Raw genomic sequence first — 15,463 nt, forward strand, 5'->3', positions numbered from 1 at the left:
TCAAAAGCAGAGGGAGAGAGAGGGTGTGAGGCCTCTAAACCCCAAGACCACCCCATTGTGGTGCTTCTAGAATTGCCAACAACACAAGATGGCGAAGGCATTGGTAGTGTCGGGGCTGACAGCGGTTGACACGTCCATGAGGTGGAGATTTCGCACTTCGGCGCTTTTTCAAGAACAACAATCCCAAGCGGGTTCTAGAACCACGTAGCAAACATGCACCGATAGATCAGGTGATTGACAGTTTCATGGGGTTCATGGCAGAGGGGGCTCCCCATGCCTTCCAGGGTGACAATCCTATTTGTTTATTTCTAACAAAAATCCAGTTCGATCCACTTTCCCCTCTCGGGCCGCTTGCGCGGGCGGCTCTGGAGGCGCCAACCCTAGCGCCGAGAAGCCCCCGCCTCCATGAGATCCCCTTGCCGCCGCCGACGGCAGCGGTGGCGGCGCCCTGCCCACAAAGACGGTGAGCATGGTCGGCGCCCCACGGGCCTCCCTCGCGCGGGGGAGGGCGCCAAGCGGGCCACGCGGGTGAGTTCTTCGATGCTTGCCGCTAGTTCAAGTAGATCTTCATCGGCGCAATGCACGCCGTTGCCGGTGAGTCAAAGACGATAACTTGCTTGGGTCTGTTCGAATCCCGACATCCACTCGTCATCTCCTTTTATGCATTCTAGGATGGTTGGTGCATCGGCAAGGGAGGTCCGGTTGTAGTTGTTGCTCTTTGAGGTGACCGGTGTTGGTCTAGACGCGGCTTTGTTGTTTTGCTTAGGGCAGGCTCCTTGCGTTGTGTTGTAATGTGTGTGGTGGTTGATCTTTGGATTGACCCGGGTGTAAGCTACACTTGCTCTTTGCAGCGAGAGGTAGTTTTTTGTAATTTTTTTCTACCTTCTATAAAAATATGATACGCCGTGTCGTACTCTAAAAAAGTAGGAGTAATGAGGATGTGACTAAAATAAACTTAAATATAAAGTCATTTGTAGAACCAGACATCAGTCTAATGGCAGTGTCGCAGTGACACATCCTCAGCGAGTGAATTTTCCGTATGTACGGGTCTTCTGGAGGTCGTTTCAATATAAAGTCATTTTATTTGCTCAAAAAATATAAAGCCATTTTGCAATTAAATTAAATGATTTTAATGCGGTCGGAGCAGTGACCCCTAGCCGCCGGCAAGATAGAAGTTTGTGCGTTCCAGTCCCGCCACCACCACCGCCACCCCTACCCGCCGGCATAGCTCACCGTGAGCTTCGCCGGTCAAGAATTCCGCAACCATTCCGCGTAAACGCAAGTACCCGGCCGTGCGCCGCTGGCCGGCGGATTGATCGGGGCCACTCACTGTAGCTCCGAGGGCGAGTGAACGCGACGCTGGTGCTTCCCGTCGCGCCCTTATCTGTCCCCGCCGTCGCCCCATTCGCCGCGCGCCGACCTCTGCCTCTCCGTCGTCATCGCCCCGTCCCTGGCGGCTCCCTTTCCCCGCTGGTGCCTCCGCGATCACCAGGATCGTCGAGGCCAACACCACGGGTGGGGGGTGACGACGGACGATGAGGAACGTCATGACGTGCTGGACGATTGCCGGTGAGACCATGTGCGAGGTGAAAGAGCACCGGACAGCATTGCCGGAGAAGAGGGAGAAGGAAAGAGCTGTGATGGATTGTCCGCCGCCGCCCACAACCTGTTCGATGTATTGGCTGTGTGTGGAGGCATTTCGCTACAAATGTAAAGTGTAAAATGAACCTTTTGACCCTGACAGAGTAGCATCATCAGGTAAGTGTTGCAAATGGCATGCCATATCTGGAAAGTTTGTACAAGAGCAATCTTGCACGTGCACTTTCTTTGGAAGTTGGCGATGGTATTTAGAATTACATTGGCATGTATCCAGATTCCCCTTGCCTGGGACTCTTAATCTTACACAGTAATTTCTCATTTCTTATTTAGCATGTGTATATACCAATCTAGAACACCAGCTTAAGCTTTGTTGAATCACCTTCTGCTTTGTTGAATCCACGATCGTCTATTGGCTCATGGAAGATGCCCTGATCAGTTTTTTCTGCTAAGTACTCCCTTAGTTTCTAAATATAAGCCTTTTTAGAGATTTCAATTAGGACTACATTCAGATGTACATAGACATATTTGAGTGTAAATTCACTCATTTTGCTTTGTATGTAGTTGGTATTGGAATCTCTAAAAGGGCTTATATTTAGGAACGGAGGGGATATTTTTAGTACCTTATTTCATTTGTTTGCCTGCAAGATTTATTGGTTTGATGTATTGTCATTGTTCAAAACTCTGTTACCTCAGCACTGATACTTACTCTTGATTGTCCCCTCCTTTTCCAGGATAGCCTCTACCTGTTGGTCCAACTTCTCTGTATTATCCGTATATCTGCATCGCCGGAATCTGATAAAAGGAATCTATTTGTTCTGAGGAATGCAATTCCTCAAGGGAAAGGCTTTCTCAGTGACTGGTTTGATCCAAAAACTCCTCCATGCAGATGGTCAGGTATAACTTGTGCGGGAGACGCGGTTGTGGCCATAGATCTGTCCCATGTGCCACTCTATGTCCCTTTTCCGTCATGCATCGGGGCATTCCAGTTGCTTGTTCGGTTAAAGGTCAGTGGATGTCAGTTCAATGGTGAGCTCCCGGAAGTTGTGGGAAATTTGCGGCAGCTCCAGTACCTAGACCTGAGCAATAATCAGCTCGCTGGCCCCCTACCAGTTTCAGTATTTGACTTGAAGATGCTTAAAGAACTGGTGCTTGACAAAAACTGCCTTTCCGGACAACTGAGCCCTGCCATTGGTCAGCTTCAGCACCTCACTAAGCTATCCATGTCCGTGAATTCCATCTCTGGAAGCCTTCCTCCAGAGCTGGGAACCTTGCAGAACCTGGAGTTTCTGAACCTTAACAGGAACACATTCAGCGGGTCGTTACCGGCAGCTTTCAGTAATCTGACCCGGCTCTCATACCTTGCCGCAAGCAATAACAGCCTCACTGGATCAATATTTCCTGGAATAGGCACATTGGTGAACCTCAGGAGACTTGTTTTGTCGTCAAACGGTTTGACTGGGCCAATTCCTGAGGAGATTGGTCAACTGGAAAACCTGGAACTTATAAATTTAATGAACAATGGTTTCACTGGAAGCATTCCAGAAGAGATTGGTCACCTGAAGCGGCTAAAAGTGCTTAAACTCTCCAACTGCAAGTTCAATGGTGCCATACCTCGGTCAATCGGTGGTCTTGAAAGCTTGATGACTCTTGATATATCAGGGAACAACTTCACTGCTGAACTCCCAACATCTGTCGGTGAACTGAGCAATCTAACTAAATTGTTAGCAGTTCATGCAGGGCTCACTGGGGCCATACCGAAAGAACTTGGTAACTGCAAGAAGCTTACTGCTATAGACATGTCCTTCAATCATTTTACTGGCTCTATCCCTGAAGAACTTGCAGAGTTAGAAGCTATTATCAGCTTTAAAGCGGAAGGTAACAGACTGTCGGGTCGCATTCCAGATTGGCTTCGAAACTGGGGGAATATTATGTCTATATCGTTGGCGAACAACATGTTCAGTGGGCCTCTGCCATTGCTGCCTTTGCAGCATTTGGTTGAATTCTCTGCAGGAAAAAACCTGCTCTCAGGCCCTATCCCTGCCGGGGTGTGTCAAGCTATCTCTCTGCGGTCACTCAACTTGTATAGTAACAATCTGACAGGGAGTATCAAGGAGACATTCAAAGGATGCAGGAACCTCACTACACTGAATTTGCAAGTTAACCAGCTCTGTGGTGAGATACCAGAATACTTGGCTGAGCTACAGCTAGTAAGCCTGGATCTCACCCAGAACAATTTCACGGGGTCTCTGCCTGACAAGTTCTGGGAGTCATCAACTGTTCAGGAACTCTATCTCAGTGATAATAACCTCACCGGCATGATCCCTGAGAGCATTGCCGAACTTTCCCACTTGAAGATTCTGCGGATTGACAATAACTACTTGGAAGGACCAATTCCACGGTCGGTCGGCACTCTAAAGGGTCTGATAACATTGTCTCTGTGTTGCAATATGTTGTCTGGGAACATCCCGGTAGAGCTCTTCAACTGCACAAACCTTGTCACGCTAGACCTGAGCTATAACAGTTTGACCGGACACATCCCAAGGGAGATATCACGCTTGACACTGCTTAATAGCTTGGCTTTGTCTAATAATCAGCTGTCAGGCACTATCCCTTCCGAGATCTGTGTGGGATTCTCGCGCGCGTCTCACGTTGATTTGAGATTTTATCAGCACCAACGACTTCTTGACCTGTCATACAACCAGTTGACTGGTCAGATCCCAACAACGATCAAGGATTGTGCTATAGTGGTGGAACTATACCTGCAAGGCAACTTGTTGAATGGAACTATTCCTGCAGAGCTTGGCGAGCTGACGGGTCTTGCAACCATTGACCTGTCTTTCAATGCATTAGTAGGACATATGCTTCCTTGGTCTGCACCATCTGTACAACTTCAGGGCCTTTCTCTGTCTAATAACCGCCTGAATGGATCCATTCCTGCTGAGATAGGCCACATTCTTCCTGCAATTTATAAGCTGAACTTGTCGGGTAACACGCTTACTGGCAATCTACCCCAGTCTTTGCTCTGCAACCATCACCTAAGCCGTCTGGATGTCAGTAACAACAACCTCTCTGGAGAAATCCTATTCTCCTGTCCCGATGGGGATGAAGGATCCTCGAGTGCCCTGAAAACGTTCAATGCAAGCAATAACCATTTCTCAGGGAGCCTCGATGTGTCTATCTCCAACTTCACAGGGCTGACCTCTCTTGATATCCACAGCAATAGCCTCAACGGGAGCCTGCCTTCAGCTGTCTGCAATGTTACCACTTTGAACTATCTTGACTTATCAAGCAACGATTTCAGTGGCACCATCCCATGTGGTATATGTGATATGTTTAACCTTGTGTTTGCCAACTTCTCTGGTAACCACATTGTTGGCACGTACAACTTAGCGGACTGTGCTGCTAATAACATCAATCACAAGGCGGCTCATCCATCTTATCGAGTTTCACTAGCAGCAATCGTCTGTGGCATTACGATCATTATCATTCTATTGGTTCTTCTGGGGGTTTATTTGAGACGGAGACTATTGAAGAGAAGGTCCTCATGGGCTCTTGTACCTGCGAGCAAGACCATGGTGACCTCCGAGGAAACCTTAAGGAGCAAACTCCTAGGGAAGAAGTCACGGGAGCCTCTGAGTATCAACCTCGCGACATTTGAGCACTCACTGATGAGGGTCGCCGCAGATGATATCTTGAAAGCCACTGAGAATTTCAGTAATCTACACATCATAGGCGACGGCGGCTTTGGCACTGTCTACAGGGCAGCACTCTTCGGAGGCCGGCAAGTTGCTGTCAAGAGGCTGCACGGTGGCCACCAGCTCCAGGACAACCGTGAATTCCAAGCTGAGATAGAGACCATTGGGAAGGTGAAACACCCTAACCTTGTTCCCCTCCTTGGCTACTGCGCTTCCGGCGATGAGCGGTTCCTGATCTACGAGTACATGGAGCACGGGTGCCTCGAGGCATGGCTGAGGAAGAACCGGACCGACGCAGCCTACGCGCTGGGATGGCCGGACCGTCTCAAGATATGCCTCGGCTCTGCCAAGGGCCTGGCGTTCCTGCACCATGGCTTCGTGCCCCATATCATCCACCGGGACATGAAATCGAGCAACATCCTGCTGGACTGGGACCTGGAGCCGAGGGTTTCCGACTTCGGCCTCGCGAGGATCATCAGCGCGTGCGAGACCCATGTCAGCACCAACCTTGCCGGCACGCTCGGCTACATCCCCCCGGAGTACGGGCTGTCGATGCGATGCACCGCGAGGGGCGACGTCTACAGCTTTGGCGTCGTCATGCTAGAGCTGCTGACCGGGCAGGAGCCGACGGGGCAGGAGGTGGATGAAGGCGGCGGAAGCCTCGTCGGCTGGGTGCAGTGGATGGTGGCGTGCCGCCGCGAGAAGGAGGTGTTCGATCCCTGCCTCCTGCCGGCTTCGGGCGCATGCAGGCAGCAGATGGCGCGCGTGCTCGCCATCGCCCGGGACTGCACCGCCGACGACCCGTGGGCGAGGCCGACCATGCTGGAGGTGGTGAAGGGCCTGAAAGCGACACGGATGATGGAAAACGCGCCTCCGGCGACGACACTCTCCAGAGCGGACCTCCGGTGGTGACAGTCTCTCTCCAGGGAGGGCATGTGATCCAGACAAGACAGCATGCTCTTTGCTACCGTGTGAACTGGAAATCGCCAGATTAAGCTTCAGATTCTCCTTTTTTGATGTTCGCCGCAGGGCTATTGCGTCCATTCAAGAAGGAAGCCGGCGAATGCTATAGGAACAACTCTGTGGCATAATGCAGGCCAATGATAAACCCTTTTTGCGAGAGATAACCTTTCTTCTTTTCATTTCATTTCTGAAAGGCGACAGCCCAATCGTTGTAAGCTTGTATCAGCAGAGTGTTATCTGGAGAATGTGACGAGTCACTGCAGCAACGGTGCTGCTGAAGTGCTATACATGCATCCTCAAATAATGTTGTGACTCTTCTTTTGAGTTTTTAGCTGGTTACAAGATATATATGCACCGTCTCCTTGATCTGGCAGTTCATATGTGTGGCAAGCTCGGGAGATGCAATGCCTGGGAGCGTTTCCATTCGCAGTGTGTTGGTTGCTTCATACTGTATATACTAGAACCTGCCAGTCTAAAAGACCATTCGCAAAAAAGAAAAAAAAAAAAAAAAAAGGGAGTTCAGCTCCAAGACATTATACTGGACGTGCAAATAGGCAATGTTTTCTTTCACTTGTCTCAAATGCATGGATGTGTGTCCTAGGGGTCTAGAGTTGCTGAGATGCTGTTTTTAAGAACAAGTACTACAATGCTGAAGCTGAGGGGTATAATTCAGAACTTATTTTTGTGACCTTGCACTGGCAGGTTGTATTATTCCCTGAGTCTGAAGTCTAGAGCTGCTTCGATCGGCAAGCGAGCAAACATAAATGGAGGCCGTTTGTTTCATAGCTTCGACTTCGAGTGACGCGTCCTCTGCAAATGTTTCTGTCCACACAATGAACTGAAAGTGGCAGAGGCGAAATTCTGGTTCGAGTCCTTATATTTATAGCTTTTTAGTAGTGATCTCTGTTCATGGAGATCACGAGGCCACTGATAGCGGTGGGATAGAAGAGTGGGCATGTGGGCTTATATCAAAAGAGAAAACTTTTACACCGCTATTCCACCATTTCTCCTGCTTGAATCTCGTTCAATCCATAAAAACGTGCAATCCCATCTCCAACTAAGACCACTTGATCGATCTCATCCACTTGAAAATTCTTGTAAAAGTTGGTCATTCTACTTTCTAATAGAGTTGTGAGTTCTGCATATCCGAGGATTATATCATGTTTGGAGCATGGAATCAAGCCATAGACAACGATAGGTCATCCAATCAACCAGATAGCTGTCAAATGCACTGAAACAAAAAGCTATATCTATTGTTACCTATGTTTATATTTGTCAAGCGTACAAAAAAATATTCATCATCATCACTTCTTTACATCTCCTATATATGTGCACATTTATGGCATACTGGCAACAACACCAAGCACATAGCTTTTTCCCAGCTTGCAAATTTCCACGGGAGCTCATCTAGCTACACATGCATCAGATGATCCTTTTCCTCCTTTACCCACATCAATGGATCGACGAGATATACTATATGGTTACACTTTCATTGAAGAGCGCGTGCAATCCCAGCTTAACTCCACTTCTTGCCTCAGCAAGTAGCAAGATTTCTTGTGTGCGTCAAACTTCTTTGCATTGCTGAAACCTCTCATTAAGTAAACCTTATCGGCACGAATACGTGTAAGATATCAACATCTCCAGCTATCTGTCGGAGGCGATGGCTTCTTCGATCCTCCTAACGACGACGCTGAGACCATGTCCGCTTTCGAGTGCTTTGACGGCAGCTCTATGCGCTTTCTTGTGCCACTTCAGGAGGTTGTAAGACTGCATCACCGACCAGCGAGCTCTATTTGCCATCTGGTAATAAGCAACGAAAGATACTCATGGACTGTTTTGGTTTATTAAGACAAAGGTAAGAAGAGACACATCAGAAGAAGAATATGGACCTGTGCGACAGAAAGCGGAGGATCGAGCAGAACACACAAACTCCTGAATAAATTCTCGTCATTTTCTCCTCCTTCTGCCTCCCCGTATACAAGTGCTTCTGCGGCGATTCCAGCAAACAGAATCATGCAGTATCTGCAATTACGATCTCGCTTCAGTACAGAAGAGACAATGTCCAACAACGCCAAGTGTTGAAATCGAAACATAACGCCTGGTTACATACCTGTCAAATGCTGTACTAGACAGATGACCCTCACCAAGTTCTTTCTCCATCTTTGCATCCCAGAACTGTGTTCCTGCCTGCAGAGGTGTGAGATTACACATCTTGAGATCTCTATGAAAAGCATATCTCAGATCCTTCAGGATTTTTTTGACAGATTGTGCCACAATCTGCACAAAGAAAAACAGGGAAGTCTAATCCTATAGTCTTACTCTTACGGGCACTGGCGGAGCCACTTCCTGGCAACCCTGGGCAGCTGGCCGGGCTCAGCTGGGCCTCCCTTAGAAACAATATTTTATTTTTTTAGTAGAAACAGTGCTGTGTTTGAGGTTGAAGATGACTAATTTTTGGGCAAAAGTTCACTACCATATCAATGCACATGAAATTATTTATGATGTAGCACACAGCGAGCAATCTAGTTCTATGTTTAAGCTAGATTATGAGAAGGCCTGATAGAGTAAATAGAGAATTTCTTAATTCTATGATGCACCAGAGAGGCTTTGGTGCTAAATGGATGAATCTGATACAATCCTTGCTCTATAATGGATCTGTTGGTGTTAGAATTAATGACATCAATAGCAACTTCTTTGAAGTTGGTCAACCCTATCTCTCCTTTACTATTTAACCTAGTAACTGAGTGTTCACCAGAATGCTGATGAAATCTGCTAGGCATGGTTTAATATCTGGTTTGAAAAAAAAATCTGCCATGATCCTTAAGCGGATCCTCTCTTGCTTGGAACAAATATCCGTCACAGGTGTGAACTTATGCCTATCAACATCGATGTTGATTAAGCCAAACTTATGCCCAAACCTTATGTTGCAGATTAGGGGAATTTCCTATGAAGTATCTTGGGAGTCCCCTAGCACTATAACAAACTTAGAAAGGAGGACTTGCAATCTGTCATTGATAGTGAGAAATTAGTTCTTATTCTATCCTGCTAAGCAAATATTCCTATTTACATGATGAGTGTCATTAAATTCCCTAAATGGGCTATAGCTCTCATAAATTCTCAGATGGCATACTACTTCTGGATGATTATGAAGGACATCATAAATATCATCCAGCCCATTGGTATCTGTTGACACAGGAAAAAAAGAATTTGGAGCCCATTGGTATCTGTTGACACGGGAAAAATAATAATTTGGTGGTTTAGGGATACAGATATGAACGTGTGTCTTCTAGACCTTGGGTTAAAAGATACTCCCTCCGCCCCATAATGTAAGATGTTTTTTCACACTACACTAGTGTCAAAAAAACGTCCTACATTATGAGACGGAGGGAGTACCATTTAAATGACAACAAACTCTAGAAACAGATAATTGTTTTGTAAGTATAGAACTCAGGACCCAAACTTATTTGCCTGTCCTACCAATGATATCTCTCCCTTTTGGAGGGTGTCTTATGGGCTGCAAAAGGTGGTATGATGGGATATCAGTGGAAGGTTGGAAATATCAAAAAGGTGAAGTTCTTGGAAGACCATTGGTTTGGCACCTCAAGTCTTGCTATTCAATTCTAGGAGTTATATGGGCATAATATTTCCCTGACATCTGGGATTGGGTGCAATATAAAAGATACTTTTAGAAGATGTGTAGATTAGAATGGGCTCAACAAACAGTTTGATGTGATTCATACTTTTAGAAGATGTGTAGATCAGAATGGGCTCAGGGTTGTTCTGCCCACATCCTGGGATGTCCACTGAAGGGGAACCTGACCCTTGTAACACTAGCCTCCTAGGAGGACTGTAATCCCCCCATCTTTTCAATGCAATGAAGCGCAAATCCTTTGCGTTTTCTCGAAAAAATATTACTAATTCGCTTCAGATTAATGAGTATGATGATGCTATTATCTGGAAGTTTGAATCAAAAGGGATGCACTCTGCTAGTTAATTTTACACTATCATCAACTTTAAGGAGTTATGCCTGTACATGTTCCTGCTGTTTGGAAGCTAGCTGTCCCACCAAAAATCCACATTTTCCTGTGGTTACTGGCTAATGACAGGCTCCTAACTAGAGACAATTTGAATAAAAGACAGAATGTGCCTGATCTATCATGTGTACTCTGCTCTGAAGCTGAGGCATGCATGCTTGGAAAGTGATCTCTCATTTCACTGGACTTCCAGGCATTGCTAACTTACTTTGAGGCTGGAGCCTGTTTGTGGATAAGTAATATACAACCATAAAGTAGCAAATGACGTTATGGGGGTTGTGGAAGCTTCATAACCATATTTGCTTTAATCAGCACATATTTGTCTGGAATGCGGTGAGTTGGCGGAAAATTGCTGCATTTCTTTCAGTGACGGCTCCTGTGCTCGGAGGGTGCAAGAGAGCAGATAGACAGAGTGGTTCCATCCTGAGTCTCTGAAGATGGAGTTCCCATGGCCGCGTCATGCTAATTCTGAAGCCTGGGAAGGTACTACGGCCTGTCTTGTGCGCTGGGCCGCCAGCTGGAAGCCACCTCACTGAAATTCGTGGAGAATGGGATGATGCTTCATGTCGTCCCCAACATCTGAGTGCGATCTGGGGTTCTGGTTGTGTGGATGTCTTTTGTTGTCTCCTTGTAACACGGTTAATAGATGTATGAGACGTTCTCTGAACTTATTATTTACTTTTGTTTTGCTGGGGTAACGCTTCTGCTATTCCCCCATGGACTGGTGATGTAAAACCTGAACCGATTTGGTTTAGTGATCAATGGAACTGGGTCAAGGACCTATTCTTTTAAAACTACCATAGCCACAGTTAGGCTTTGCCCAGGCTCCAAAGGCCAGCTAGCTCAGCCACTTCTTACAAGACATATTTCTTTAGTCTTGGCTACTACATACCAACTTGGTGAGGTGTATTAGCCTTCTAGATCAGCAAAGACTTCTAAAACTGCATCTAAATCCAACTTGAAAACAAAATACGTGTGCATACTTTCCTAATAATGTATGCAGGAACATGGGCAGATTGAACTCAGTCACACTACTTGCTAGTGATGGCAGTAGAACATTTGTTACTTCTAAGTAAACTAAACTCAAAATTTTGAGAAGGCGGGATGATGTATTGAAACGACAGAAATTACACTACTTCATCAGATAATAAACATAAAAAACATCTAGCACAACATACATATAATAAAAATAAATAAAAAAATAGTAAAGGTGGTACCTGGCCTTGAATGCTCATCCGCAGTGCCACAAAGGGATCCAGGATGACTCCTCGTATGGGGCAGCCCATTAGATAAGCTAGACACAAGTTCATGAAAGTAAGATGTGTTAGGGTAAAAACTAGTCTCAGTAGTCAGATGCTATACAAATAGCCATTGTTCCAAATATCGGTCAGTTAATCGCTACTCGGTGGGTCACCGAATAGCTGATTAACTGGTTTATCGGCCAATTAACTGACTGATTCGCCTATATTATCCCTTATCGTCACCTTACCGATATCCTGAACAGTGCAAATACAGACTGCAAAACTAACAAATAAAATCTACCATCCCAAGGTTGGATCGATACAGGAACTTGAGACCATAAAACAGTGTGAGACATTGAAGGAAAAAAATACCAGTAAGAAGATGTCCGGCTTCATGTACAAGGATTCTGCGCTTGTATGGAGGCCAGAAACACGAGATTTGTGCAGCACAAGTACCGCCAAGAAAAAGCGCATCTCCGGTTGCTAACGCCAATATCGCAGCCAAGTTAGGCCGTACATCCACTCCTTGGGTTAGTAGAAAAGATGCACCACCAAAAAAAGTAGCCAGAACATAACGAGAATTTCCTGAGAGACCCCACTTCTTTGGTGCAAGCTTTGCAGCTGAGAAAAGTAAAACATGAAGAAGATAAGGGCTACATAAGAAGGTGAAGTCCTAAATTGGTGCATTATCCTATTTCACATATCCACGGGTAAGACAAGGAGTGTTGCAGTATGAGTTTAAAAAAGAATGCCACTTCAATGTTCGAATAAGGAAGAACACAGATGAAAGAAAGAGAATATTGCCTCAATTTTCACCTTCCAGGCCTGTCATCTCCTTTAAAATTGTCGGCGTAACTTCTCTCGGTCCCTCCAGAACTGCAGCAAAAAGGGTATAAAATATCTCTTGACCTAAATGAAAACTATCAGTGCATTGCTGTGAATACAGAGCAAGCCAGGTGCAAAATTTCAGGGCATTCCTTGACTGAATCGGTATAGTGAAACACTTTCAGATCAGTTCACAGCTTCGCATTCTACATAGCCAACTACCTTATACAAGCTAGAATGCTGGATTTTACCATGAACCCCGCAGACATCATCGAACATTGCTAACAGCTAACAAACCGAATTCTACACCAAGTACAAATTTGAAGGCAGTTTCGCAACTGGGATATTAATTTTGGATAAAATGGCCCTCAAACCCATTCAATTATCACGCAAAAAAAATGGGACAATTAACGAGAGATCGCCGTTTACCTATGTTCTTGAACTTGCCGAAGTTGGCGAGGACCCCGCGGTCGGAGAGGAACTGGTACGCCCGGCCGACGAGCCGCATGTCATCTGCGTCGATGCAGGTGTCCAGCACCTCCCAGTCCCGCCCCGGCGACAGGGGGAGAGCCACCTGCGTAGCCGCATTCGTGGCCGCTTCCGGATAAGACGCGGGCTCCACGGACTGCAGGAAGCGGAGCGCGCGGGAGAGGTCCTTGCTCTCGACGGCGTCCTCGAACTCGCTCCACTCCCTGAGTGAGCCCGCGCGGAGGCGAGTCCCGGGGCGCGGCGGGCGGGGCGGGAAGGGGAGGAAGCGCTTGGAGGAGGGGGAGGCCTGTTGGGTGGCGGAGAGGGCCGCGGTGGAGGTGAGCGGCGAGGAGCAAGAGGTGGTCGCCATTGGTGCGGTCGCGGAGGTGGGTTGCTCTGCTTCGCTGTGACCGTCGTGGCGTCGCCCGCTGCCGGTCGTCACTCGTCAGGCCTGTCCGGTATGACTGATTTTTCTTTTAGGGTAAGGCAAAATTTTATTCATCAAACTCCACACAAGGTGGGATACAAGTTGGGTCATGAGGTTGGCCAAACCAAACCTGACCCTCATGATCGAGTCTAAGAGCATACTTCGCTAACTTATGTGCTTCATAATTCACAGCACGACATTCAAAAGAAAAGTTACAAGTGAAAAAGGCTGCTTGGAATTTAGTTTCGTCGATAATAGTTCCATAGCTTTCCTTCAATCCTTTGGCTATGGCATTCACCGCTAGCTGTGAGTCAGACGATATAGCGACATTTTGTAGATACAGTTCCGCTGCTAACGCAAGTGCCTCCCGACATGCGATCACCTCAAGCATGGTCGGATCATGTGAACTGTCAATCACCAATCCCGAGCTTCCCAAATAATTCCCTCCGTTGTCTCTGCATACTGCTACTGCCGAGCCTCTTCTTCCTGGTTGGACTCCCACGTCGACATGGATATTACTGAACCCCGGGGGTGGAGCTCTTGGTCTTAATGGTGGTACACTGAGTGGAACAAGCGCTGCTCGAACTGGAGTCCGCCCTCCTTCCTTGATTATGTCAAGCTCTTCGATATAATGATTGATGAAGCCTTGTATGGCATGCAGACTATGAAAGATGCCCTCGTGAATAGCTTTCCTTCTAGCTGCCCATATAGCCACAGAGTGACTGAAAGTTTCACAAAGAGGTCATGCGGCAGTGTTTCCATGCGCGTGAACAGCCATTGCTTCGCATTCGGTTCGGTAGTGGATGCTATCTTTTGTGTCATCTCCTCATCAACTAGTGCCCAGGTACACCTGGATATTGTGCAATTGACCAATGAATGCATCCACGAATCCGGTGCTCTGCAGATGCCGCACGTGCTCGAATTGGTCATGTGCCGGTGAGCCCTGACATCATTAGTGGGGATCGAATGTTTCGATAACCGCCAAAGGAACACTCTAACCTTGCCTGGAACCTTCCACAAAGTTTTCCATGTCTTCTCCTCTTTGGCCGTCGAAAGTGTGATAACCCACAAGTATAGGGGATCACAACAGTTTTCGAGGATAGAGTATTCAACCCAAATTTATTGATTCGACATAAAGGGAGCCAAAGAATATTCTCAAGTATTAGCAGTTGAGTTGTCAATTCAACCACACCTGGATAACTTAGTATCTGCAGCAAAGTGCTTAGTAGCAAAGTAGTATGGAAGTAACGGTAGCGGTAGCAAAAGTAATATTTTTGGGTTTTGTAGTGATTGTAACAATAGCAACGGAAAAGTAAATAAGCAAAGAACAATATGTGAAAAGCTCGTAGGCATTGGATCGGTGATGGAGAATTATACCGGATGCGGTTCATCATGTAACAGTCATAACATAGGGTGACACAGAACTAGCTCCAATTCATCAATGTAATGTAGGCATGTATTCCAAATATAGTCATACGTGCTTATGGAAAAGAACTTGCATGACATCTTTTGTCCTACCCTCCCGTGGCAGCGGGGTCCTAGCGGAAACTAAGGGATATTAAGGCCTCCTTTTAATATAGTACCGGACCAAAGCATTAACACATAGTGAATACATGAACTCCTCAAACCATGGTCATCACCGGGAGTGGTCCCGATTATTGTCACTTCGGGGTTGCCGGATCATAACACATAGTAGGTGACTATAGACTTGCAAGTTAGGATCAAGAACTCACATATATTCATGAAAACATAATAGGTTCAGATCTGAAATCATGGCACTCGGGCCCTAGTGACAAGCATTAAGCATAGCAAAGTCATAGCAACATCAATCTCAGAACATAGTGGATACTAGGGATCAAACCCTAACAAAACTAACTCGATTACATGATAAATCTCATCCAACCCATCACCGTCCAGCAAGCCTACGATGGAATTACTCACGCACGGCGGTGAGCATCATGAAATTGGTGATGGAGGAAGGTTGATGATGACGACGGCGACGGATTCCCCTCTCCGGAGCCCCGAACAGACTCCAGATCAGCCCTCCCGAGAGGTTTTAGGGCTTGGCGGCGGCTCCGTATCGTAAAACGCGATGAATCCTTCTCTCTCATTTTTTTCTCCCCGAACATGAATATATGGAGTTGGAGTTGAGGTCGGTGGAGCGTCAGGGGCCCACGAGGCAGGGGGCGCGCCCAGGGGGCAGGCGCGCCC

At 46.8% G+C, this 15,463-nt stretch overlaps 2 protein-coding genes across 3 annotated transcripts in view; one reads left to right on the forward strand and one right to left on the reverse strand.

Moving 5' to 3' along the window:
- The window catches only part of LOC123144227 (leucine-rich repeat receptor protein kinase MSP1-like), an 8,149-nt gene extending 1,574 nt beyond the window's left edge, over nucleotides 1–6,575 (forward strand). Inside the window, exons 1-2 of one of the 2 annotated variants that reach the window (XR_006471339.1) lie at nucleotides 1,175–1,758; nucleotides 2,331–2,732. Coding sequence is in view for 1 of the 2 variants with exons in the window: in XM_044563304.1 (XP_044419239.1) it covers nucleotides 2,331–6,206 (3,876 nt within the window). In the remaining variant the exon portion in view is untranslated. Of the gene's footprint in view, nucleotides 1–1,174; nucleotides 1,759–2,330 lie in introns of those variants that run through there. The other variant, XM_044563304.1, reaches the window with a different exon arrangement.
- A 909-nt stretch (nucleotides 6,576–7,484) lies between these two features.
- LOC123144228 (uncharacterized) lies at nucleotides 7,485–13,300 on the reverse strand. The gene is made up of 7 exons (XM_044563305.1): nucleotides 12,787–13,300; nucleotides 12,349–12,408; nucleotides 11,905–12,153; nucleotides 11,509–11,585; nucleotides 8,368–8,444; nucleotides 8,147–8,279; nucleotides 7,485–8,057 (listed from the first exon to the last, which is right to left on the reverse strand). The coding sequence occupies exons 1-7, from the start codon at nucleotides 13,193–13,195 to the stop codon at nucleotides 7,902–7,904; spliced, it is 1,161 nt and encodes a 386-aa protein (XP_044419240.1). The 5' UTR covers nucleotides 13,196–13,300; the 3' UTR covers nucleotides 7,485–7,901.
- Nucleotides 13,301–15,463: the final 2,163 nt, after the last annotated feature.

Source organism: Triticum aestivum, chromosome 6D, assembly GCF_018294505.1.
Source record: "Triticum aestivum cultivar Chinese Spring chromosome 6D, IWGSC CS RefSeq v2.1, whole genome shotgun sequence".
Lineage (NCBI taxonomy): Eukaryota > Viridiplantae > Streptophyta > Magnoliopsida > Poales > Poaceae > Triticum > Triticum aestivum.